The sequence below is a fragment of the Lagopus muta genome, chromosome 2 (assembly GCF_023343835.1).
Source record: "Lagopus muta isolate bLagMut1 chromosome 2, bLagMut1 primary, whole genome shotgun sequence".
Lineage (NCBI taxonomy): Eukaryota > Metazoa > Chordata > Aves > Galliformes > Phasianidae > Lagopus > Lagopus muta.
This window is the reverse complement of record NC_064434.1, coordinates 47,207,292-47,234,375: the sequence shown is the minus strand read 5'-3', so window position 1 is coordinate 47,234,375 and position 27,084 is coordinate 47,207,292. Positions and strand designations below refer to the sequence as shown.

General features: G+C 37.2%; 1 protein-coding gene across 4 annotated transcripts in view; it reads left to right on the top strand.

Moving 5' to 3' along the window:
• Positions 1 to 27,084, top strand: part of ROS1 (ROS proto-oncogene 1, receptor tyrosine kinase) — a 72,112-nt gene that overhangs the window by 16,549 nt on the left and 28,479 nt on the right. For 2 of the 4 annotated variants that reach the window (XM_048936748.1, XM_048936749.1), the window contains 18 exons: positions 303 to 814; positions 1,785 to 1,997; positions 2,825 to 2,935; positions 3,435 to 3,616; positions 4,565 to 4,756; positions 9,338 to 9,438; positions 11,008 to 11,222; positions 11,554 to 11,717; positions 12,319 to 12,481; positions 13,822 to 14,084; positions 14,705 to 14,768; positions 15,459 to 15,661; positions 16,980 to 17,191; positions 17,633 to 17,919; positions 18,309 to 18,485; positions 20,865 to 21,082; positions 21,657 to 21,798; positions 26,723 to 26,955. In XM_048936748.1, the coding sequence (XP_048792705.1) occupies positions 303 to 814; positions 1,785 to 1,997; positions 2,825 to 2,935; positions 3,435 to 3,616; positions 4,565 to 4,756; positions 9,338 to 9,438; positions 11,008 to 11,222; positions 11,554 to 11,717; positions 12,319 to 12,481; positions 13,822 to 14,084; positions 14,705 to 14,768; positions 15,459 to 15,661; positions 16,980 to 17,191; positions 17,633 to 17,919; positions 18,309 to 18,485; positions 20,865 to 21,082; positions 21,657 to 21,798; positions 26,723 to 26,955 (3,652 nt within the window). The remainder of the gene's footprint in view (positions 1 to 302; positions 815 to 1,784; positions 1,998 to 2,824; positions 2,936 to 3,434; positions 3,617 to 4,564; positions 4,757 to 9,337; positions 9,439 to 11,007; positions 11,223 to 11,553; positions 11,718 to 12,318; positions 12,482 to 13,821; positions 14,085 to 14,704; positions 14,769 to 15,458; positions 15,662 to 16,979; positions 17,192 to 17,632; positions 17,920 to 18,308; positions 18,486 to 20,864; positions 21,083 to 21,656; positions 21,799 to 26,722; positions 26,956 to 27,084) is intronic. The other 2 variants (XM_048936751.1, XM_048936750.1) reach the window with 2 other exon arrangements.

Sequence of the window (27,084 nt, the reverse complement as noted above, 5' to 3'; positions counted from 1 at the left end):
AATTGAATTTTAAAGTTTGATGCATTTACAAATACATAGCTCTTTGTGTCTTAAATGTTCATAATTAATACTTGAGGTATTAAGAAAGAATATTCTCTAGTATTCTGCCAGCCAGATTCCCAGAAAGTAAAAAATAATGTGCTTAATTCTCTCAGAATGCATATATGTATGTATATAGCACCAAAAGTATTTTGCTCTTGTCTGTGTAAAGAGAGACACATCTCTGAGCTGTGAATGTATCTGTGGCTCATCTCAAAGCTCTTGCACTGTAGTTATTTGGGTCTGTTTTGCTCCATGGCCAGGTATATTTTCTGTCTTCTGGAAGACGGCATATACAGAGCAAACCTTCCACTCTTTCTTGAAACTGCCTCAGCAGCTTCACTAGTTGTGAGATCCCACGCTTTGAGAGACTTCATGATCAACTTCCAGTCTAAGAGACTTATTTTCTTCAACAAAACAGAACAGGCCTTTGTGTCAGGTTTTCTTGATGGTTCAGAATTTCACACTCTGCGCTCACACGTGCCACTTGATGACATGGAGAGCTTTGTTTATGAGGATAACATATTTACTGTCACAGATGGCCGGGCAGTCTTCCATGAGGAGATCTCGCAAGTGGAAAGTTCTAGCTTCAATGAGTATGTTGTAGATTGCAGTTTGGAATATCCAGAGTATTTTGGCTTCGGCAATTTGCTTTTCTATGCAGCATCAACACAGCCTTTTCCTTTACCAACTCTTCCTCGGCTTGTCACAGTGCTATTTGGATTACATCAAGCAGTGATCAGCTGGAGTCCACCTGAACACCCTATTGGAACCAGTGAGTTCAGCTGTTATTTCCTGGAAGTCCAATCCTTTTCTTTCCAGAGGAAAACTGGTTTTCCTGTTCTTGAGTTGGGCTTTAGTGATTTCAAAAGCCAGGAAGTGTCAGTTTACCTCAATATGAAGAATTTAACTCAACATTTGTCAATAAAATAACTGTATTATCTGCATAAATTAATAAAACGCTATATCGGTGAATAATTGTCCTTTCACTTGCAAGGGATTTTAAGCAATGTTCTATATTAAGTATGATATGCAGTGACAGTAATGTTAGTTGATATCACACAGGAAACGCATGCCAGTGATGCATTGGCTTTAATCAGTGCTATGGTCTGTATCTTCTGTTCATGTGTATTTAAACAGTGCTATGGTTTAATCGGGCAGGCAGCTCAGCACTGCACAGCTGTTGTCTCACTCTCCCACTCCCAGTGGGATGGAAGAGAGAACTGGGAAATAAACAACAAAGTAGAACTTGTGGGTTGAGATAAAAAACTATTTAGTAAGACAGAAAAAAAAAGATTAAAAAAAATAGTAACAATAATATATTCACACACAAAACAAGTGATGCACAGTGCAATTGCTCACCACTCACTGACAAATGCCCAATCTACGAAGCAGAAACTGCCACCCTTGGCCAACTCCCCACAGATTTTTCAGGTTTTTTTTTTGTGTGATGTAATGTATTATGGAATATTCCTTTGACCACTGTGGATCAGCTGTCCTGGTTCCTGGTTAACACCAGAAAATTACATTTTTGGAAAAATTTTGGTTCTTCCAATTTCATCCTTCAAGGGGAATTGAGCCACTACTTTTTGTCATAGAGTGGAAAATATGAATTTTCAATTTATTTGTTTTCTAATTCCTCTGACACTAGCATTTTTTAAATGAGTCTCCAACGTACAGTTTTCTCAGAGAATGCATATCTTCTCTCTGATGTAAATGTGAACAAAACTGTTTGCATCTCACAGGTTGGTCTGCTTGGCAGAACTGGACCTATGATGTGAAAGTGTCATCTCAAAGTCCTTCTGTGGAAGAATGGGTCGTCTCAAACATTACTGACACCAGGTTTACCGTGAAGGATCTGGTCAACTTCACGGAGTATGAGATGTCAGTCAGAGCTGTGTCTCCTGCTGGTGAAGGACCATGGTCAGAGCCATTTAGAGGCATGACATTTGAAGAAGGTGAGAATTTCATTGTTACTCAGAAGGAATGAAGAATGAGCTATGCGTACATCTTTTCACCTGATGAAGCCCCTGGCTTTGAGCAAAGACTGAAAAATGAGGGGCACAAGAAGGTCTATCTTGAAGATATTAAAAATTATAGGATAATTACATTCACATTTAGTTAAAGTAGCAAGATTCTCAAACTGCAACAGGATTACATACTATGTATTTATCATTAATATTTATTTACATATAAGTATGTATTTACTAATGCAAATATACTGTTGAACATGCTTCTTGATACATGGAGGAAAAACAAAAACAGTTATATGAGGGCTGCTCTGTCCTCTGTAAAGCACTTTCCTTAATAAAGTAGTTTGAGCAGATTTTTAGGAGTAGTGACAGTTTATGGGAAAGTGTAGGCTCACTGAAAGCTGAAAACTCTTGGGTTTAGTGCAGAGGGATATGGGTGTGTGTATAATGTCTGAGATTAGTATATTTCTGGAAAGTATTTTGAAACTTAGTTCATAACCAAAAACTTGTGTCTGAGTGGAAAACATTTCAACTGAAGGGAATGGGCTGGCACTTGAGATCTAGGATGATTATTGCTTGATTTCAGTCAGAAGCATCCAAACTTGCAGTAGTGTTTAGGTATCTAATAGGGTTTCAGAATATCTTGCTGTTCTGGGTCTGAAAGTGCCCTGAATTTCGAACCTCCTCAAATTATTGTATTTTCATGCCTGCCGCCTTTGTCCATTATTCTATAGGGCAAGACAGTTTTAACTGTTTGCTTTTGTAACAATTGTTTATCAGTGTGAACAACCTCAGTTTGCTTTCTTTAAAAGCTGAAGAAGAACCATACATATTGGCAGTAGGGGCAGAAGGGCTCTGGAAGCAGCGGCTAGATAGCTACGGGCCAGGAGAATTCCTCCATCCTGATATTAGAAATATTTCAGGTAAATACTATCCAAACTGGGTGCTGCTACACACCACTGTTATAAGGTTCTTCATAAATTTCATCAACGGAACTGAAAGGAAAGAGTTTTCATTGCAACAGTGCAGACTTGAATGTGCAGTGAAACAGCTTCACTGGAGACAAGCCTCTTTGTTCTTTGTTCAAGTACATCCTCTTTGTTCTGCTTGGAGGGTCAAATCAGTTCACAGTGAAACCCTACTGATATCATTATGGTTCAGCAGAGCTGAAATCAACTCTCTGAACCAAAGGGTTGTGCCTCCAGAATCCTGATAGATGTCATACTTCTATAATCATCACCATGATATATGTAAAAATTTGTGATTTCTACAAGAAAGTACTTATCTTCATGTTAACTAAGCCTAATTGTTCATTTGTATTCATTTTTAAAATGTAGAGTGTCTGATTTCATTTACCTATCTGTATATATGTATATTTCATGTGCTTGTGAAATACTAAACATCTTCCCTTTTTCCTTCAAGACCTCGACTGGTATAACAACACTCTATATTGGAGTAATTCCATGGGGAAAGTTCAGACCTGGTCGATGAATAAGAAAGAGGGTACCATTGAGAATGTTTATGTGCCTGACATCAAAAATGCAAGAATGCTGGCCTTTGATTGGCTGGGACAATGCTTGTATTGGGCTGGCAAAGCAAATACGGTACGGGAGAGTTGCTCTTTAAAAAATAAAAATAAAAAATTGAAGTCAGTATGAAAATCGTAGAACAATATTTGGGTAGAACAATATTTACTTCTTGCAATCAGATTTGTATTTGCTATTGCAATATACTGTGAAGAGGCCTTCGTTACGTGATTTTCCAGAGTTCTAAAAAAGTTTGGGGCAAAATGTTCACAAATACTGACTAATGGAGAATACTGAATTTTTGGTGCAAAATTAGTAAATCAAATATGCTACCAACAGTTTTGTAGGATTCAGCATTGTAAAAATGAGTGAAGACAGTGAAAAAGAAGGCTGCCAAGTCCATTCCATCTAGGAAGGATGGACTTTATTTTGAACTTCATATATGTAGCAAATTTGGCATAATTTGTTTACACAAAAATTTTCAAGTTAGGCTTCTGTACTGTGATATTTTGCAGAACATTGCAGTTAAAAAATAATTACAATTGCACTTTGTACACTCTCATATCAGGAACATTGACATGTGAATTATTTAAAAGGTAGTTGACTTCAAAATTGCAGTGCTAATTTATGCAGTGCTGTCAAATTATGCCTTTCATTTCTTCTAAGTGCAAAGTCAGTAGCTGTTTTAAATACTGGAGCTAGAAGGCCAGATTTCACACTGTGTTGCACCCTCATTTACACTTGTGAATAGTGAGTAAGAAGTGGGAGAGAAACTTTGTCAGACAGAAGGCTGCTGAAACTCAGAAAGCAAAGGGGTATAAATATTTCAGCTTTTTCTTTTGTTAATATCTGGCAAACATTAACTAATGATTTTGCCTTGCTCTTCTTGCACTTTGAACGCAAAAGCTTAGATGTTGAAGCCTTAGGCTTCCATAAACTTGTAATAAATGGCTGTGAGAAAGTCACTGAATTGATCACGGATGATAATGTAGGTGTGATGCTAAAAGCAATTTTTTTTGTCCCTAGATATACAGAAAATCACTGCTAGGAGGCCATATGGATGTTGTGGCTCATGTTGTATACGTAGTGAAGGATCTAGTGGTGGATTCAGTGAATGGCTATTTGTATTGGTCCACAACATATACAGTGGAGAGTGCAAGACTGAATGGAGAGGAGTACCTTATATTACAAGAGCATCTACAGTTTTCTGGCAAACAGGTGACTACTGGCTTTATTTATTTATTTTTATTTTTAATGTGATTTAGTGATTACCCTTGAGTATAGTCAGTGTTTGTGATTGTTACAACCACCATGTTAAAATCAGAAGAAAATCATGCTTTTCTTGCAGTATTGTTTTGAGAGCAGGGTAAGAATTACATCATGTAATACCCATACTGTAACTGTTGATTTTGTTACTACTGTGCCGGTGAGGATGCCAAAACTCACACTGGCAATCCCCATCCTGACTGCTCCTGCTCCTTGCATGACCAGAAGAACAAGACCCGTGTTTTGGGGACCCTGTATCTTGAATTTCTCTTCCTTTTCCCAGTCTTCTCTTTCTCCTTTTGCCCCACTCAGCTGTGGGCTTGGCCCCAGCTTGGCACACCTCCCTTTGCTGCATCCTCTTGAGAAGTTCCTGGTGGCTGAGAAAAGGCTGTTGCAGAGGAGGGTGACTCTTCTGGGAGGACGGAAGGGACTTTTTATAAGAGTGAGAAAAGCTAGTATAAGGGTGAAGAAAAGTATGGGAGTTGTTTACCTATATTAAGGTTGGATAATGCATTTGATGAAGGCATAAGCTGGTGGAGTGAAGAGACGCTCAGAGCACATAAAAGACCTTGCAAATTGTCAGTGCCTATTAACTCCCCCCTTTCCTAACTGGATCCCATCTGATGTGCTCTGAGAGAACTCTGTGCTCTTCTCCGACAGCTTTTGTCTCCCTGCTAGCCTCTTCATATCTTTCTTCTCCACTCACCCTTCTCTGATGTCACATCAAGGCATTTAAGGGCTCAATTCACTGTCAGTTCATCACAGACCATTCTTGCTTTCTCTAGACCCATCTTGATGCTGCCATCATGTGGGATTTGCCACGCCAGGGACTTGTCCTCATTCTTGCAAGGTGGGATTCAGAGTTGCCACCACAGCCAAGGAACTCAGACTGGATGTTTACCTTACGAATAGATCTGCAGAATCTTTGCAGTTGCATATAGCTTACTGCTTCCTGCCTTTCGTTCCCTCCCTTCTCTTCCATGTGTAGCTGAGATATAAGTGATAGATGACCCAGTTTCCTGGCAGAAAGGAGGAGTCTGGGAGTCAGTATTATGGTAACTGCAGAATTGGTGAAGCATGTAAAGTTTGCTCAACATTTGAGCGTCTCCTAGGAAGTCAGACTGAGTGACCATCCTCTCTATTGCAGTTCATTAAATCTTTGGAATCTCTCTCAAAGAAAAGCTGAATGATCCCCTCTTTCAACCACAGACTGTGTGGGGTTTCACTCTGTCCAAGGTAATGGGGTAAGCCATAATTTGACAGAAGACATCATCTCAGATTCATTATTGCTGCAAAAGCTTTAAGGCACATCTTTTGCTTAAAAAGCCTTTTAAAAAAATTCCATCTATCCTACAAGTTTTGTTCCTGTTTTTAACTCAAGACAGACTCTCTATTAAAGAGAAACTGAAACTCTGGAGATCTATGTTTCCTGACTAGCCTTATATTATTCCCCAGAATATTTCAACCTCCTTCTCTAAGAGGAGAAGAGACTGGTGTTTCCTAGATTTAAAAACAAACAAAAAAACCAGATAATTTAAAAAAAAACAAAGCCCCACAGCAATGCAAGTACAAAACAAAAAAACCTACAACACCTTATACCTAGATTTTATTTGGTCTCTGAAAGGTGATTAATGTTTGGAAAGTCCAGCTGATCTCATGAGTCTCTGCTGCATTCAAGCTGAGGGAGTATTTGTTGGGGAGAGGAAACCTGGTTCCGGTGTGGCACATGGTTAATGTGTAAATCTGAACACACAGGTAGTGAAAGATGCCTCCACAGAAACTGGCTAGTATGGACTCTCTTCATGTATGTCTTCATGTACAACCTCAATAGCACACTTATACTTCTCATGTATCTTCTGGCTGATATGTTGTGACAACTTGCATTTTAGCCTAAGTGACAAAAGTTACCTTCCCCTCCTCTTTTGACTTATGGCCTGTTTCTCTGAATCACCTCATTCTAACCTCAGATTTCTTGTTCTCATCTTCAGAGCCCTTGGCAGCAGTAAGACTGCCTATCTGTTGCTGTCACTTTTTTCTGCACCTTTCTCTGTGTCAGTGATACCAGCCTTCAACCCTCCACTTATTCACACCTCCTACAAACAAATATCTCTTGCTTCTGTGCTGCCCCTACTCTGTGCACTGACATCCTGAACTCAACCTCCTGCTGTGATGAACACAGGAAAAACGCCAAGTAAAAATATCTAAAGGGAGCAGTGACCAATTGCAATTGTTGGATGATTATTTATTAAAATGAAACCTGGAATAAGCTCATCAAAAAGGCAGTACGATGTTGCTTAGTGGTGAAGTTACTGAGCTGGTTGTCACTGTCCCATATAAATAAGTAAATATGTGTTTTTACAAGTAATAATGTGTATCTTCCTGAAGCAGTAGAGCCCTTTATCATGAGAAGAATACCTTCTTAATATTAAAACACAGGCGTATTAGATAATTGCTGTTATGCAACAGTTGGAGCATGCTTTCTATGTAAGTGTTTCTTTCTGGAACTTACTCATTTCTTCTCTGATGAAGAATTGCTGTTCAGCTGGTCAATACAGTACTGTCAGCAGTATATAGCTGTACCTCTTTTAGCATGAAATGTGAGTAATGGGACTAGAATATCACTACTGTAGTGACAATAGGTGTCCTGAACAAGTATGAAAGCAGAGTTTGAAAGTCCTTAGGCAGGAACTAGATCACTTTATGACAATTATTTTATTTTGCAATCAGTTTCGCTGCTTAGCTGGTGTGCATTGGTATAGTTTGATGGATCTTGGCAGAGCTACTCTGGCTTGTTACTATTTAGGATCTGGCCCAGAATATTCAAAGCACTTAAGTAGTTTACACTGTACAATATGGCTGGGACAAAATAAATTTATGGGGGGTAGCAAAGATCACAAGGGGCACAAGCACAAGGGGCCAGGACCCTGTAGATCTTGCCTTTCAGTGTTGCTAGTCAAGAGGCATTTCAAGTAGCTACACTAATTTTGCACCTTGTGATGTGAAATTACTTTGCATGGTCACAACTACATATCATGCCCAGTAACTCCCATGAAATGGAAAAAGTCTGTCTGTTTTTGAAGCAGAAGGGAAGGGTGGTGTTAAATTACCACCTAACCCCTGAATATGAATAGTACATACAAATATTTATTTCCCTTTTGTTAATGGTGATACTGGGACCAGAAGAAAGAATATGGTCTTGCCTGTGGGAAAATCTAATAGTTGTAGAAAGAAAAGATTGAGATGTTTCAAAAACTGTGGTAGGTTCAGGAATATGTAATTCAGTGACACAGATGGAAGAATAGGTATATGCTATAAAATATAACGCTCTTGGTTAAATATGCACTAGGGCACATACATACTGTGAGGTATTTTTAACAGCAACAGGAGCAATCATTCAAACCTTGATTTCTTGACATACAGTGTCAACAGAAATGTGTCAAGAATGTGATTACATAAGGACAAACAGACAACGAAGTGATATAGCATTTGCTTTCCTGTCATCATCTTCTGTGGTTTATTAATGAAGAGTTTTAAAAAAAAGGTGCTCCATTTACATTCATAGTGAAAATCTAACCTTATAAAAGAAGAGCTACAACTAGTTCTTGGATGCAAAATTTGGGTGCGGGAAAACAAGCTCAGAAAGGCCTCCAACCACTTGTAAGCTGTGCTAATGATGTGGCATGGGCTGAACTTGATAACATGTAGCAGACGGACTGGGTGGAAGCAAATTCTTTGTCACTTACAGAACAGATTACTAAATGACTGATTTCCATTATTTTGCACATAGTGTTGAATTTATATTTTATTGCAAAAAAAAAAAAAAAAAATTAGAAAGCTTTATTTTGAATATTAAATCACATTTAAAATGGATTTAAAAAGTTCTGCACCTGACTTAAATGAAGGTGAAATATTGAAATAATGAATAGTAGGATTGCTTAATTTTTGCCCCGAATCTTATTTGATAATACGTTATTTACTAAAATGTAAACACTTGACTTTCCTGTTTAACTGAATACAGCCATTAAACAATGCATGTATTTTACAGAAGAAGTGCAACACATTAAATATTCTATGCCTAAAATCAAAGCTAGAAAACAGAGGCAGAAGATCTGAAACACTTCTTTCGAAAAGCAGTTCTGATTTTCAGACTGAATATCAACCATCTGTTTCAGACAAAGAATATTAAAATACCAGAGGTGTTTTAGAAATGTTGATAGGTTGTTTCACTAATCACTTGATACACTATTGCCATAAATCCAAAGCACTCAAATGCTCTAGGAATGAATGCTGTGACAGATGCTCATAAAATGCAATCTAGAAATCATCAGCTGCTATAAATAAGTGCCCACAAAGGAGGTGATTGTTTTCTAGCATTACCTCTTTTCATATTAGAATAAATGTTCATGCTAATAGTGTTATTTTTGCCAACAAAGAGCTGCACAGAATGCTGTCTGCACAACACTGGTGATCAAAGGCTTCTACCACTGAAGTGAAAGTGTGTACAAATTGCTCTTTGAACTTACCATTTCTTAGGTGGTTGGTTTAGCTTTGGATCTCACCTCTGGTTTTCTTTACTGGCTTGTGCAAGATGGTCTGTGCCTAAACCTATACAGAATTTCTATTTGCAAAGAGAGGTAAGTGAATAGTACAGGTGAGAAACTATTTTTTATTTTTATCTCTTCTTTTTCTTTGTAGTATTTTCTTTAAAAAAAAAGGTTGTCCAGTGCTGAGCTCCAGTTTCTAATTACACTGTAAGAAGAGCTGATGATCACATGCAGATAATAGAAAACTATATGTTGAGATAGTTAACAGAGTTGTACAGTAAGAGAAACACAATAGGGATGCTCAGCAGAAATGTGGTCATACTCATTGATTTTTAGACTTAGCTTTGGGAAATAATCAGTATTAATTGTCAGATTTACCTTGTCATTTACAACACCTGATGGCTTGCAAGTGACTAGAGCTGCACTTGTTCGTCTTGTGTGGAGTTTAAGATTTGAATTGACACTACTTTCTCTCCTGAGCAATCAGTGTGCAGTAGGCTTTCCTCTTGATCATCCTGAATGTGAAACAACTTCATTATTCTTGAAAAGCAGTTTAAAAAACAAGACAAAATAGAACAAAACTTTGTTTATATGTGAGCTAAAATGTGTGTTGATAAGACCTTGAGAAAAATTGTATTTTTACATATGGGCCACCCACATCATGAAGAAACTATTTAGCAGGGTTGATTAGTGGTAGCTCATGAAAACATATTTTTGCTCCTTTTCATATGGAGAGTGTTACCTTTTAACAAGCAGGAAACTGTACCTTGTAGATTTAATTGAACAGTATCTGTTCATATGTTCATAATGTTGCAAGCTGGCTTTGAGTGGAATCAACTGAATTTTCTGACTGATTTTATACTCACTGTCATTAATGGTAAACATTTAAGGAATCAAAATGTGTTGATTAGTTTTAAGTAGAACATGCATCTCCACTGGGAACAAATTGGGAGTTTTGAATCATCATCTCTGGCATGCCAGAGCTGAGAGATTAGAAGTAACCCATCCTAATAGACCTGATGGTGTGTCAAAGATTTTCCAAATTTGCTTTGGATAGCATATGTTTAAGTCGAGAGACATTTCTAAGATGGTAAAATGACACCTCCTACAATATATTTAATCTCTTACTGAGAAGATAAATTGGGATCAAAAAGGACCTGTATGTTTTGGCACGAAGTAACTAGACAAATTAAATTATCAGTGACATCAGTGGAGGAAAATGTTAATAGACTTTAATAAATAATACAAAGTTATCAGAGAAACTAAGAGGGTCAAATTCTTCTAGGAACCTGCTATGATGTAATAGAATGAATCTCAGGCTGTGAAGTGGTTTAAGTGGGATGGCTGAGAGATGGTGGGCTGATTTTTTTGAAATAGTCCATTTTCTACATGCATATATCAGAATTCTAAACCACTTCAGAATTCATTTTTTTAATGAAATCAAAGGAATGAGGGATTTGTTTTGTGGGTGATCCTCCAATGTGCTGTTCTAGAAAGTGTTGTGCTGTAGAGAACTTCAGAAGTTTTTGATTTGTTTTATTGTCTCCTACATGAGTAGTAAAAAATTGAATGATGAGAAGTTTATTAATTTATAAAACATTGCATAAATGCTGTTCTCATTACTCTGTGTGTTTGCTGATTTCATATATGTTTTTGCAGTTGTGGTAATGTCATAGTGAAAGAATTCTCAGGATGGAGTATTTCAGAGGTGTCTCAGAATGCACTTCAGTATTACAGTGGTCGTCTGTTCTGGATTAATAGGCTTAAATTCATTACAACTCAGGAAGTCAACCAGAGTGTTAGTATTCCCTTTTCAGAACCAGCTGAGTTTGCAGCCTTTACCCTTGTTCACACATCACTTAAACCTCTGCCAGGTAATTCATTTTCTTAATCTAAACCCCTCAATAAAAGTATTCCCTCTCATTTTCCACTCTTAAAATTATGTATCCATTTAGCTAAAGATAAGAACAACAGCAACTTGATAATAAATATACTAGGCTATAGCTGCATAATGTGCAATTAGAAAAGGTGATGACTATGGCTAAAAAGAATACATAATGTTATTATTCATAGACCATTGTTTCTATTTGGTGATAAATTATGGGGTTTATTTGTAGTACCTTAAAGTTTTAAGTCTGGTTTTAAACTCTACTTATTGATAATATTATTTACATTTCTTTCATTATTTCCTCTCTTCATGAGCAGGAAATTTCTCTTTCACACCAAAAGTGATTCCAAGTTCAGTGCCAGAATCTTCTTTCAAGATAAAGGGAAATTCTTCAAGCTTTCACATCATTTGGAGTGCCTCCACAGATGTGCAATGGGGAACTGTCTTTTACTGCGTGGGATCAAGTGTTTTACAAATGAGGGTATTCAGTCAATCCCTCTTTATTATCTACATGTATTACTTGCTTTAGCTTTGTCTACTTTTAAACAGATCCACGGTTTATTTCTTCTTCAGAATTTAGGAGTTGATTAAGCAACCAAACTAAATACAAAGCAAATACAAAGCAAGCTGTTCTGTTCCTCCACCACTGAGGCCAGCACTGGAGGAACATGGGCTTAGCAGTAGCTCTGGACTAGCTGCTGGAGTGTGAAGTGGCAGCTAAGGAGTTAGCGGGCCCAAAGACGTGTGAGAAAAACTTTCACAGTATCTTAAAGACAGAAGTGTCCTCCGAGATGCTAGTGGGAAAGCCTTTGACTGAATGTGAGATCTAGCTTTCATCCACACTGCATTTCAGCACATTTGGCAAGTTGTACTTTAAATTCAAAGGGCAGATTGCTAGCAGATTGGTGTGCATTATGACAAGAGTTGATAAAACAATGATCACTCAGGAGGAGCAGTTCTGTCCTGGTTTAGCTACCAACTTGGAGAGAAGAATTTAGAAAACAGAATGCATTTTATTTTATTTTATTTTATTTTATTTTATTTTACTTTACTTTACTTTACTTTACTTTATTTGTTCACAGTCTTTGGAGAGTGAACGGTGCCTCCATCCGCATGACTTGACAGTTCCATCCTACAAAGTTGATTGGCTGGAACCATTTGCACTCTTTGATTTTAGTGTGACTCCATACACATATTGGGGCAAGGCACCAACAACGTCTGTGTACCTTCGAGCCCCTGAAGGAGGTATTTGCATTTCAAATCCTAGTCATAATCTGCAATGAGTACTGGAACTGTGTGTCTGTCTAAGGTCTGTGTCAGGATGTGGAACCCTGTCTAGAGCGGAATGAGCAGCTCCCAGGGCTAGTCATCCATAGGCAGACTTGTAAGGACACATTCCTGAACATCTTTGCTTGGAAAAGTGAAGGCTCCAGGTGACCTTATTGCAGCCTTCCAGTACTTATAGGGAGCATATAAACAGGAGGGGGAACGGCTGTTTACATAGGTGGATAGTGATAGGACAAGGGGGAATGGTTTTAAACTGAGACAGGGAAGGTTTAGTTTAGGAGGAAATTTTTTGCTTAAAGGGTGGTAAGACACTGGAACAGGTTGCCCAAGTAGATTGTGGATGCCCCATCTCTGCAGACATTCAAGGCCAGGCTGGATGTGGCTCTGGGCAGCCTGGTATGGTGTTTGGTGACCCTGCATATAGCAGAAGGGTTGAAACTAGATGAGTATTGTGGTCCTTTTCAACCCAGGCCATTCAATGATTCTATGATTAGTCCAGAGGAGATGAGTCTCTGAACCAGACCCCAGGGTTTTTGAATCTCTCAAAGCAGTCTATGATTTAAAGAAGCAAATTTTGCCAAACTGTTTTTCATCACATTCGAATTAAAACAACCCAGGCCATTCCATGATTCTATGATCTATGGCAATTATCTGTTGCACACATAAATGCACTCTGTTGTAGTAAGCGAATTTAGAAGAGCAAGAGTGTGATCATATACCCACCATGTGCCCCCATGACTATGAGTAATACAGAGAAATTGAGATCTATTATGATGATTATCAAAGGCTGCATGTGATATATTAACCACTTATTAAGTTTTTAATGAATGTTATGCACTGTTTAACTGCATAACATTTTGCTCTCATGTAGGTTAAAGTTAAGACAGCTAACATATAATGCAGAATAACTGATGTACCGAGAAAGCTTATGAGGTGCACTAGGTTTTGAAGAGAATAGGAGAGGGAATAGGGCTCATTCTGTACTGTGATATTCATGGCACTCCATAGTAAGCTACAGGATTTTACTAAATAGATATTTCCCAATTGGAGAGCAGGAGTGTATTTACCTGTATCTTTATCTGTATTTCTATGTATTTTTATCAGATACATAACTGTTGATGAAAGACAGAAAGATATTACTGCGAAGTTTTGGGTACTCTAACAACTCTCTACTTGCTATCTGTATTTTGCCAACATTAAGGCTGTCAAGCTCAGGTGCAAAACTAGAAGTGTTAATTACAGGCTACAGGTTCTGTTTTCATATAAGTGTTTCACTGTGTTTTTTATTTTTCATGCAGTTCCTTCAGCCCCTGCAAACCCTAGAATATATGTGTTGCATAATAACATACATGAAAGTGAAGAGAAAGTCCTTGTGGAGTTCAGATGGGACAAACCTGAAAAAGACAATGGAGTATTAACACAATTCAGAGTTTACTACCAACTGTTGTATCAGAGTGGTGCTGCTGACACTCTCATGGAGTGGAATGTGAGCGATGTCAAACCCACTGTATTGCTCTTTTCAATCAGAGATGTGCTTCCTAGGCTCACAGTCAGGTTTCAGGTATGAAAAAGTTACTGAGCTTATTTCAGATGTTACCAGTGCATCTTGATGTATCTGCCTAGGATATGGCGTAAGGCTTGGTTCAAGAATTTGTGGCTTTTGCTTGACTGCAAAGCTGAAAAGCACTACTGCTTTATAAATGCAAAGAATTACTTAATATCCATAGTAAAAGATTTTCATATTAAAACTTGATAGGTCATGGTTTCTGTCATGATAAAAGGCTTAAAACATAATGAAAGACAAATTAGAAGCATGGAAGTGTGTAATAGGCTGGCTATGAGTGGGAAGAAGGCTGTGTTGTTTGCAGTATCAACAGTAGGAAAGTACTTCATCCTGGGGAAAGAGACAAGACTGCCTGACTTTCCTTGTATCCAGTTGATAAATGCAGTATGAATTGTCACTCTCTAGGCCATGTCTTACAATTTTCTACATAGTCATGGCAAAAATCTCAGTGTAGACTTTGAACTGACCAGCACAGCCTTTGTCAAGCAGAACACATGCATACATTCCTTGCTGAGCTGTCAGGGGATTTGGTTGTCATTTTGTCATCAGTTATGATGTTCTATACTGAAATATTTTATGCTGCTGTTTAACATACAGAACAATCTCCTGTCTCACAGGTGCAAGCTTTTACATCTGTGGGCCCAGGACCTATATCTGATATAGTACAGAGGAATTCATCAGGTATGGATGACTTGGATGTCAGTTTATGGTTTCTGTGTAATAGCTGGTGTACTCAACCATACACATATTATATAATAAATAGTCCCTTAAACACGGATGACATTTGTTCCACACTGTGGTAGACAACACAGAGGAGGTTGCTGGAGCTTTTAATGGAAAATTACTGACACATTTCTTATCATCAGCTTAACTTTTGGGAATTGCAAGTCTTTTCTCAGAAGTATGCTAGATTAATTTTTTTAAGCAGTGTCAGGATAGCATGGAACGGTAGTCTTCAATCTGTTATCTGCATAAAACTACAGTAATATATGTTGCTTACAAATGGGCTGTGAAAGGTATCCAAGAAAGTTAGAGATCTATTAGGGGTCATAGATTATTTCTAATTGGGCTGTGAAAGGTAATTAAGAGAGCAAATATATTTTTACTTGGCTTAAAGTTCTTAGCTAAGCATCTACAATGCCATTGAAAAATATTTATAAGTTTGTATACGATGACAAAAACACAACATCAATCTGTGCATCTGATTATTTATTTATTTGTTTGTTTGTTTATTTGTCTAGTATGCCATATAATCAAATATACCTTGTACAGGGCCATTTGTATTTTGTACTTGCTTTATGTTGTATGTTGTGAATGACCGCTGTTGCCTAAAATGCTTGGTGTAAATTCTGCTGTGCCTTTTCTTTCCAGATTTTTTCCCTGTCCCAACTCTTATAACTTCTTCTTTCAACAAGTTGTTTCTTACTGACATAGACAATAATCATACCATATGGGAAGTTCTGACAAATACAAATATAAAGGACATCTGCTATACTGCTAATGATGACAAAGTGTATTACATCCTAGAAGACTCTCTTTTTCTTCTGAATGTACAGAGTACTTCAGAGTCTCAGGTATTACTTTGTCCCCTTTGTTGATTCAAGAAATCTAGGAAAATGTGGTCATTATTGTCATTATTTTGGGCCTAATCATGTTTTTAAAGAAGTCAAAACATGATGCTGAAAGCAAAGAAAAAGCAGCGTGATAGCAAATTACATTTATTGGCAGAATTCTAGAATCATAGAATGGTTTGTGTTGGAATGGATTTTTAAGATCACCTAGTTCCAACACCCCTGCTATAAGCTGGGACACTTCCCTCTAGACCAAGTTGCTCAAAGCCCCATCCAACCTGGCCCCAAACGCCTCCAGGGTAAGTGTGTCCACAATTTTGCCAGGCAACCTCTTCCAGTGTCTCACCACCTTCACAGTAAAGAATTTCTTCCTAATACCTAGTATAAATCTACTCTCTTCCAGTTTAAGGCCATTTCTCATCCTGTACCACATGCCCTAATAAAAAGTCCCTCCTTAGTTTTCCTGTAGGTCCCTGTCAGGTACTGGAAGGCCATGATGAGGTGTCCCTGGAGCCTTCTCCAGGATGAAGAGCTCCAACTCTCAGCCTGTCCTTGTAGGGGAGTTGCTCCAGTTCTCTGATCGTCTTTATGGCCCTCCTCTAGACCTGCTCCAATAATTCAATGTCCTTCTTGTGTTGGAGGCCCCAGAACTGGATGCAGTGCTTCCAGTGGTGGGGTCTCCTGAGAGCAGAGGAGCAGAATCACTTCTCTCGACCTGCTGGTCACACTACTATGGATGCAGCCCAGGACATCGTTGGCCTTCTGGTCTGCAAATGCAGTGGGGAAGGCTGAAGTGGAAAGATACAACTTTCTTAATGACTATCAGTTCATATGAGATTCTCCTATGGAAGAGATACAACTGGCCATTTCTAAATATACAATGCGAATATGTATAATATAATAAAATTGAAACTGTCAATTTTTTTTTGTGTAGCAATGTGTAGCAATTGGAAGAGTCCTGAGTATGCCATTGGTAAATTTTTCCTATTAAACATGTATGATTTTACCAACATCTGCTTTGTTCACAAGGTATTTCAACAAGTATTTAATTTCAAATTCACACATAAAATACATTTGTTTGTATCAAACAAAGTTTAATTTCATTTGATTTCTTTCTAATTTTAAGCGGAAGCAATGATTGTTGTTAGTGAGACAACAGTTTTTGTTTGTATAAAGATATTGGAAACTTCATCCCACCTGTTTATGTTTTGATTTCTACTTTCCAAGTAGAAATGACTTGGGAAGCCAATCTGATTTGGTAGTATCCTAACACTGGGTGGGAAAATTCTACTCTTAAGATTCTATTTTATTTTTTCTTAAGTTTTTCGAAGACGTATTTCTTCACAATGTCACAGCCATCACAGTAGATTGGATTGCAAGACATCTCTTTGTTGCCCTGAAAACATCATTGAATGAAACTCAAGTATTTTTTATTGATCTGGAACTCAAGATGAAGTCCTTAAAAGCCTTGAACACACAGTTGAGTAAACATAATTCAACTATATCATCTCTACAGTCATATCCTTTTTTAAGGTAAGGCACATATTACTGAAAATTTCTTTAAAGTATGGTATAACAAGATTTACATGAAGAATTAACTCATAAGGACTCAAAAGGACTTTTAATATGAGGTTTTTACACTGTGTATGTCTCATAAACTTCTGGATGCTCTTCTATTTGTTTGCTACTTGAACTTGGACATATCTAATCTTAAAAATGTCTATGTTTGAGTAAAAGTTTCAAATAACATTTAAATCCTGAATAACCATTACCGTAACATCATTGCAACCATTTTATCCAGAGCATTCTATTATTGTGACCTTCCATTTAGAAAATTTATCTCTGGACATATGCTGCTTTACTTACCTTGTTTTAAACTGGGAGGTTTCTGATTGAAGTTACTTTCAAAACTGTATTTAGGACACTGTTCAAATTGAAGTTTTTCTGTTGTAAGCAATGCATTTTATTTGGTAGCCGCTTGTATTGGATTGAAGAGCTTGATCATGGCGGCCGCATGTTTTATTATGATATACTGAATAACACCACGTACCACATTTTGGGATACAAATCAGTTGAAGAAAAGATGAGGAACTACTGCAACTGTAACGTGGCGGAAGCAGAGCTAGGAAGACCTATGAGTATAGATGTATCTGACATAAAGAAACCCCAACTGCTGTTTATCAGAGGAAGAGATGAAATATGGGCCTCAGATGTGGATGGTTGCCACTGCTGGAGGATTACCAAGATACCAAGTTTTCAAGGTCTGATTGCTATGTTACTTTTCTAGGTAGTCTGCGATTAGTTCTGTCTCTACTATCAACAACGCGCATTTCAGCAAAATAGCATTTGTGAAGTACTTTATTTATAACATTGATTCATTTTTAGGCAAGATGGACAAAACTAATGTGTTTCACGCTTCCAGTTGTGTACCCTGTTGATGTAAACCAGGAGAAAGAGCTGTGTGAGAGTGTTTGCCAATGGAAGTATGTATTCTAGTGAGATGTCAGAAATCTCCAGATAAAGTCTTTGTAGACACAATGTGGCTGAGATACTGACCCATACTGACTTACTGAGAAGAAGTACTCATCTGCCCTCATAAAATTATTCACTCAGGATTATGCTGAAGCTTAACTACAATATTTTCCTACAGGTACAAAAATTGGAAGCTTGACTGTAGATAACCAATTTATATACTGGACCATTGAAACAAAGGAATACACAGAAATTTTTCTAGCAAATAAAGAAGGCACAAGACACTCTCTTCAGAAGAAAGCAAATCATGAGCTGAAAATCTTAGCCTACAGCTCAGCAATGCAATCATATCCAGGTAGTGGAAATTTGGGTTGTTCTGCAAATGCAGTAAGTTTATTTCAGAGCACATATTTGACATGTAGATCATGCTATGTGTATTTGTATTTTTAAAAAGATGGAAATAAGGATTAACTAAGTTGTTGCATGGAAGGACATGATGGTGATTATTGCATGTGGTTTAATGGATCAGGGGAATAATGAAAGAAAAATTCCTATTTTAAAAGTTGTATTGAACCTGGAGATTTGAGAAAGGTGGTGAATCCTGAAGCACTGAAAAAGAGCAACCATTGTGTCCTGAAGATGATTAGTTGTCACGAGGTGCTGCAAGAGTTTAGTAATGATCTTTGTCATGATACAGAATTCTGCTGTTGTTCACAAGTATGCAAAGCTGAAAAAAAATATGTATGTTCTTCCAAAGATGAACATATAAGAGCTCTGCTTATTAAAGTGATTTATAAAATAGTGCCTGAGAGTCAATTAGCTTACATGCTAGTAGACTCAGGCTTCACTTACTACTTCTTTTTTGTTGTACTTCTTTTAAAGAAAAAATGATAGAATGTAATGAATGAAGGAAAAATTATTTTAATGCAATTTCAGGATTCATGGTACCTGTAGAGATAATGTTTGTAAGTATAGAGGTTTAGAACAGCTATTATTGAAATTAATGTATTAAAAAATAATTTATTAATTTTTACATTAAAAATCAGCAAATATACAAGAGGATATTTTACTGGGATGGAGTTCTATGGAATGAAACATTTTATGGTGTTTCTGGGCAGCCAGCAGCGTTTCTCCTGCCCACAGCTGCTCTGACCAGAGCCCAGGCTATTCTTATCAGCACTTTGGGCAAATTTAATCCCATGAAGTCTGTGTGGGCTTGGCATTGATGCAGGATCCTGGCTTGGCCCTGGTACAGACTGAACCAGAGATACAGCTTATTTAAAGAAATCCAGGCTTAGCTGATGCAGAAAGGGAACAGTTGGTGTTTGGTCCAATGGGACTGTTTCTACCCAGAGATCTTCACAGAGTTATTCTCATTAATGATGGCTTTAAAAAATATATGTATAGTGGAATAAAAATATTTAACAAAGAAAACCAATAAACAAAGCAACAAAACAAGAGAAAAACTTTGGACAGAATTATTTGCACAAGTTTAAGAGAAAAGAAAATCAAAATTTTAAAATAAGAAAAAACAATTTTATTTTCTACTTGGTACTGAAAAAGCGATGTTTGCAAAGACCATCTGGATTGACTGACAAGCTTTTTATTGCCTTAGTGATGTGTGCAGGTAGTACAGCTAGTTTCCTTTCATTCTAGCCTATTTAATTGCCATCCAGAGACACAATGTCAGTTGATCATTTAATACATCAGAAGTACTCAGTGAAAATTATTGTCCTGTCACACGTTCTGTGAGAGGATGATTTCTCTTCAGGGTTAGGAGGAAAGGGGCTGAATATGTAGCAAAGGAATTTTTTTCTCAGTGTAAGCACGTTTCTATGGAATTGCCTGACAGAATCTTCAGTTATGAAAATGACTCAGTTCTTTATTTCACCTCGGATTTTTCCCGTGAGATTTTTACTACTCTAAGAAACTATGCACTGTCAAAGAATGAACCTTACATTTATTTCTACCAAATAGTCTTTCTTATTCTCCTTCCCTTATGAGCATGAACCTGCTTTTGGAAGGAGTGACAGGGTTGCTCATTTAGGAAGAAAAGATCTTGACAATGAGGTCAATTGTTCTTGACTAAGGGCAAACAATTGTTCTTGCACTGTCATTTCCTTCCTGGCAGCAAGTCCATTTAGTAAATTTTTAAGTTGTTTTTTAAAAGTTCGTCAGGTGACAAGGGTTTTTATTTTGTTACTTATTTTATATTATTACATGGCATTCTTCTATTGTTTTCTCCATGAAGACTACTTCTTCTCTTCCAAATCTTGTCTCCCCATTCCCTGTTGTTACTGTGAACTATACAAGTGAAAAACTGTTTGGAAGAAAATGAGATAACATTTAATTGCTAGGAAAAGCTAGTAGCTATTCTGCATATTTGCTTTTCTTGTGCAAACAAGTTTGGACTCAACAGTGTGTAACTTTCAGTAATACAGCAACTAAAGTCCAAATTTCCAAGTTATTTTGGTGCCTATAGAAGCATAAAAATATTTTAGCAATTCTGATTTTATCAAAGATAAACAAGCCTTTACTTTTGTTACTGCTATTCTTTTAATCTATACAACTAACCAAATATACTATATCCAAGTGGTATTCTATTCTGTTTCTATTTGTGGAGAAGGTTTTGTGATTATTATTTTCTCATACGAACAGTGATAGAATCCCATGCACATTTGGATTGGTCCAACAGTAATTGCTTTTTTTTTTCATTTGTTAATGTCTTTCTTAGATAAGAGGTGCCTGACTCCATTACTAAACAATGAGAAACCTACTATCCTTGATACAACAAACACTAGTTTTACGTTAAGCTTACCATCTGTCACAACACAGCAGCTATGCCCCAGAATATCCCAGCCTACACCAACATATCTGGTATTTTTCAGAGAAATGACTAACAACCACGAGAACTTGACCTACCGTTTCTCTACTCTACAGCAAAAAACTTTGGTATGTCTATTTTGGAAAAAAAATGCATGTGCAACCGTATATAACAGAAATGTAATATTACTTCTAATTATTTTATAAACCATTCTGCAACTTTCTGTCGGAATTTTTCTACTTCTGCAAATCCCATACTAATTCTTGTTTGTGATTGGTGTTTTGCTAAGTGGGGGATTCCTTAGCTTTTCCTTGTGCAAGCACTCATCTGTGTTTCTACATGTCCTTGCTAAACAAGTAACAACTCCGGTTGCAGTAGATCTCCAGTTTCTACTTGATAAAAGAGGTGTTGAAGTCATTACTAAATAAATACATTTTTAAATGTTTAAATAAATCTTCAACATGTTCAGCAACAGTAAGTCTTGATTTTATGCACTTTGTTGTAGCTCTGCTTGCCTTAGTAATTTTTTTTCTGTAATTCATTTTGAACTTTTCCATTTCCTATTCAAGCATTAGTCATTGAACAGAACATTATTGTAGCCATGCTAATTACACCTACTTACTAATTTAATGGACAGATGATTGGTGTTATATGTGAGTACTTTCTAAGAACACAAGTTTATTATCTGATTTAAAATTACAGGAAATTCAGGAACCTATTGCTGTCATAAACAACCTAAAACCATTTTCAAGCTATGTCATACAAGTTGCAGTGAAAAACTACTATTCAGATGAAAACCAGCTGGCTGTAGGTGGGGAGACATTCGGCACAACTCTATGTGGAGGTTTGTTTCAAGTTTTATTCTGGTTTTGAACATAATTCTCATCTTAAGGAAATGTTTGGGTAGCAAGTCAGAAAGTAGTGAAATTTTCTGCTCAAACTGTAACCTGTGTAGATGACCAAATCCATGACCAAACTGGTGAATCTGTAAGAGTCAAAAGAAATATGTATGTTCTTTAATGTTTTCATTCACTGGCCTCCTGAGGAAAGATAAACTATGCATAAAAATGATGAAGTTGCAGTTTTTGCCTTGGACCACCTTTTAAATAAATTGTGTTAGTATGGATGTATGATTATATATGTTTAAATGTCTAAGATATAGGCAACATTAAGACTTTTTTCCCTTGACCTGATAGTGTTCTCATAATTACTGTTTCTTAGGATAGCGTAGATATGATTTATCAGGCTGAAGAGACAGCACTTCATTTTTATTTCTCTTTGAGTACCAATAGTGTATTTTCTGTTTGTTTTAGTAATCTTGATATGTTCTTCTCAGTCCCTTTCATATTAGAACAAGAAGGGCAGGAATAGCACTTTTGCCTTGAACATTCGCTGTATCAATTAAGGCAGAGAGATAACTGGTTAGGAGTTAGCTTATTATTATTCAGTCTGATTCTTTGCCATTTCAGAGCTGGGCCTGTGCTGCCATAGCAATACTGATATATAAAGCCAGTATTCATCTCACATCGTATGTGTGTGTGTGTTATATTACCAGATGATGCACAAGAAATGTGTCCAGGTTAATATCTCTACTTCCTGTTTTGGCTGTGTGGCTTTGCAGGTTTTCCTTTCTGATGTTAAACTGAAAAGAAAAAAAATCATCTGTCTCTTCAGTGCTCTCTTAGATAACTCAGTCATATTAAATACACTTATTTTATTTGGGGCACATTTTCTAGAACAGGAAATGAGGAATTTCTGTAACACTTCTGCTGATGACTTGTGGACTGTGTTTCATTATGGGGGACCTATGACTACTGAGCACATGCTAATTACTCAGCTGCGCGTAACAGGAGACAATTTTGCCTTGCACCTAGGATACAACTTACTTTGTCTTCTTGTTTTCTTCCATTTATCCTCCGCCCTTTACCTTCACAGTTGTCCTCTCCACCTTACTCTGGAGATCCCATTGCTGAACATAGATCTGGTGCTTCTTGAGTATCCTAACTACCTTACTGACTGCTCATGAAACTGATGAAATTTGGGGTATGCCATAGGGAGGAAAATCAGCTCTGCTGCACTTTAATGTATTTGGGAGTATTGGCCCCATCTGCCTTGAAATCAAAACAACCCAAAAGCTTTCCTCAAATGCCTAAAGGGTAACTGGAATTTATAGGGAAATAGAGTTTGAACTTTCCTTACTTTCTGAGAACACTACTAGTCTGAGATAGTCTTGTACTTAATTAGGACAGGAAAATGCTTCAGCCCACTCCCTGTATCACTCTCCCTGTTTGCACTCTAGGACAGCTACAGTCCCCAGTTTTCCTGAAGCTCTCAAGTCCCAGAAAGAAATGCAGCATCTGAAGATATATGCTGTACCTTTGTATATGTTGTCTTACACTGCAGCCTGACCCAACAGAAGTACCTTGCTCAGCAGTTTTTTCTTGTTTTGCATACATGTGTATGTGTGTGGATGTCTGTCTTATATCCTTCTTCATGAGGAGCTGTCTTCTTACTGCTCTTCAGATAATTTTGTTGTAATTGGAGTGATACTGCTGGCCTCATTTGGTGAAAACAGGAAAAACAATACCAAAGATCTATCCATTCTCTGTAGTAAGCATAGCACTTTATTAGAATCATAGAATCATAGAATAGAATCATAGAATCACTCAGGTTGGAAAAAACCTTAAAGATCATAGAGTCCAACCATAACCTAACCATACTACCCTAACTCTAACAACCCTCTGCTAAATCAGGTCCCTGAGCACCAAATCCAAATGGCTTTTAAACACATCCAGAGATGGTGACTCAACCATCTCCCTGGGGAGCCTATTGCAGTGCTTAACAACCCTTTCTGTAAAGAAGTATTTCCTGATATCCAACCTATACTTACTGTGGTGCAACTTAATTGCTCTTCTTTTGTGGCAGATTGGCACTGCAGCTCTGCTCCATTTATTGTGCTTGGTGTCTGCTTGGTGGCAGCTTAACACACAAAAACTCACCGCCTGAAGATCCATCAGACACCTCTGATAATGTCCATGTTACAGAATCAGAGCTATAACCAAGCCTGGATGGCGGTCCATTTGTATTTTACTGAAAGGAACTGGGAGAGAGTACCTAGGGATGCTTGCTGCTGAACTCACTGTGTTACAGACATGCTGTAGACTTACCTTCACTGCTTTTCCTGCCTGGATCCTGTCCCACAAGATTGGAGCAGTTCTGCTCTGAGAGAGAGCAAGTGAATGAAGTGGAGAGGCACAGCAACACTTGGATCTTAAGTATTCGCTCACTTGAGCCATCTATAGCAGGGCTGGTGATAGGTGACATGTAGCTGTGGACACTACACAACTACAGCTATATTCTTGTGAAATGCAGCTAGACGTGTGCATACCATAGCAAGAATCCAAAGGTTTTCCCTTACTCTCTCTTTACCTCTATTTGGGTTCTCTCTGCCCTGCTATATTTTTTTACCACTTAAATGGATTTCTCACTGTCTGCAGCACTGAACAACTAGGCTCTGGTCCTATGTAGATCTATGAATATTTTGAGCATATTACTAAGGAGTATGTTGCAGAAGGTAAGCAAAGCTGACCTATAAGAAGTCAATTTCAATTCTTTGCATGGGAATCTGTGTCTGTACTGCAAAATTCATACGACTTGCTGATTGAGTAAGATTGGATACTATTGGGATGTGGCAGGAATTCACACTCTTGCTTCTTTGTGTGGTAAACTGAGCCAACCTGCAGCAATGTACACCCTTTCCGTGGAGGAACTTGAATGTTGAACATGAAATGAGAGACTGGGTTGCTCCACTGAAATGGAATTTTTCAGTCTCAAGTCAAGTGAAACACGAAACTCAAAACAAACTTCTTCAGTTGGGCAAAACAAAACACTGTGACCAAAACAAATAAGTCTGAAAACAAAATAGAAAAACGAAAATAAATGATAATAATGAGAAAAAGAAGAAGAAGAAGAAGAAGAAGAAGAAATCCCAAACCCTGAGCAGTTTAACAGGTATTTTCATCAACATTTAGAGCTTTTCACAATTTGTTGAAAATTTTCCAACCAGCTGTGACTAGAATGTGTTTGTGTCCCAGCACTTGTGTTCTCAATTTCATGAATGTAACTGCTAGTTTAAATTGTAATCAGATGCTACTAGAGCCTCTTGAAATGTGTATGCTATTTCACACCTCAGAAGCAGCGTACATTCCCTCTCTTTCCCTCAATTCTGTAATGAAATGATAGAAGCTTGGATTAATCTGTACTTTCTAACAAATAGGAAAATAGAAGGAATGAAAAAAGTACAACTTGGAAAAATAAATGCATTCCTCTTGCCACAGAGTGTCACTCTTCCACCACATATCTTTTAGCTGGTGAAACAAGGCATTTGCCTTCCTTGCTAGCTTAGCTTCTGCACATTTCACTGAAATAGCCTGGAGTCCTTGCTGCTAAGGCATAAATTAGAGAATATGCTCTCTTAATTCTGAAATATTGGGAATCTAGATAGTGTAACAACTTTTAACTCTTTATGTATCTGCACAGTTCAAAGGGAAAGAAAGAATGTTTAACACAGAGTTGGGGCATTCCACCTACCAGTTCAATTAGTGGTCACAGAGATCCAAGGGAAGAGTTTATTTTTTACAAAAGAGCTAGTGAGAAATCTGCTGGCATGAAAAATAGACCAACAAGCCAAGTTTCTCACTTACATAGCTTAGAGAATATATTTCTGAAAAAAAATTGTAAATGATAGCAAGAAATGCTCGGGAGTTCTCAGCTAGCTTCCTCTTCTGCAGAGCCTATATAACAAGCTGTCTTGGTGAATACTTTGTTCTTGGAATCTAGAAACACCTCTCAAAGTAAACAAAATAAATCTCTTTAATTGTGAGATTCTGAACTGGACAAAATAAAGAGCTGAAGAATACATGAACTTATGGAAAAATGAACTTGAGGGGGTTGTGTTTTATCTAACAACAGTTCAACTCAATCCTGCTTACACGATGAGTTTGCAAATATTTTTTTTCTTTTGTAAATTACTTACTGTCCATTTGACTGGCAATCCAGAATACAGTATTTCTCTTCACCACTGAAATTTGGAGATGTTGTACATCTTATGAGTATGTGACGGTTTACTATCTTGGCAACTATCTTCTCTTTGCTTAGCAGTAACAGAGGGACATCTCAGATGAGTTTAGGTCAAAGGCCAACCTCATGTTTTATATGAGAAATCTTGAGTTTAATGATTTCTTTATAGAAAGCAGAATACATGGAAGCTATGCAGAAACTTATTTTTTTCTAGATATTTAAGTATAAAGTGTTTCAAAATAACTTTATAAAATAAATCTAACTTGTAGATCAGATGAAAAATAAATCAGCTTTACATTATATTGGAACTGCTCAATTCATAGAGCCCAACCTGAAGGATTTAATTAATCTTTGAACGTATCTTTTAAAAAATATTGTGATACGTAGTCAAATTTGAGGATTTCTTCTTTCCAGTTGGGAAAGAGCATAGGTATTTTTTTTTTAGTGCATATCCAAGTTATCGTCTTACTGCATTCAAATCTGAAACTGATAAGAAAGAAGTTCTGTTTTTACGACACCAGCAATGTTTTTGCCTGCATGCATGGTACAATAGCCAAGAATACTACCATATTCATAACTTATATTTCCTTCCTCCATTACATTTTATTTGCCTAAAAATCAGTCAAATAAAAAAGAGAAAAACAGTGAGATCCATACCAAAAGTAGATTCATTTTAATTTCTCTTCCAGTACCAGAGGGAGTTGATTCCGTTAAGGCAGTGGTTTTGTCCGACACTACTATCAACATATCTTGGAATGAGCCTCTGGAGCCAAATGGACCTCTAGAATCCATCCGCTATCAAATCTCTGTCAATTTATTGTCTTTGTTCCCAGAAGCTCCCTTGAGAAAAAGTGAATTTCCAAATGGGACGCTTTCATGGTCTGTCAGTGATCTCCAGTCTGGAACAAACAATTTGTTCAAGGTATAATCACAAGCAGTATAATCACTACCTGTCTGTTACTAACCTGCAAGTTTTCAGACTGCTTCTCTGTAAATATGTATTTCTATTTTGAAAATATAAGTTCAAAAATTGACAGATTTCTCTCAGTCC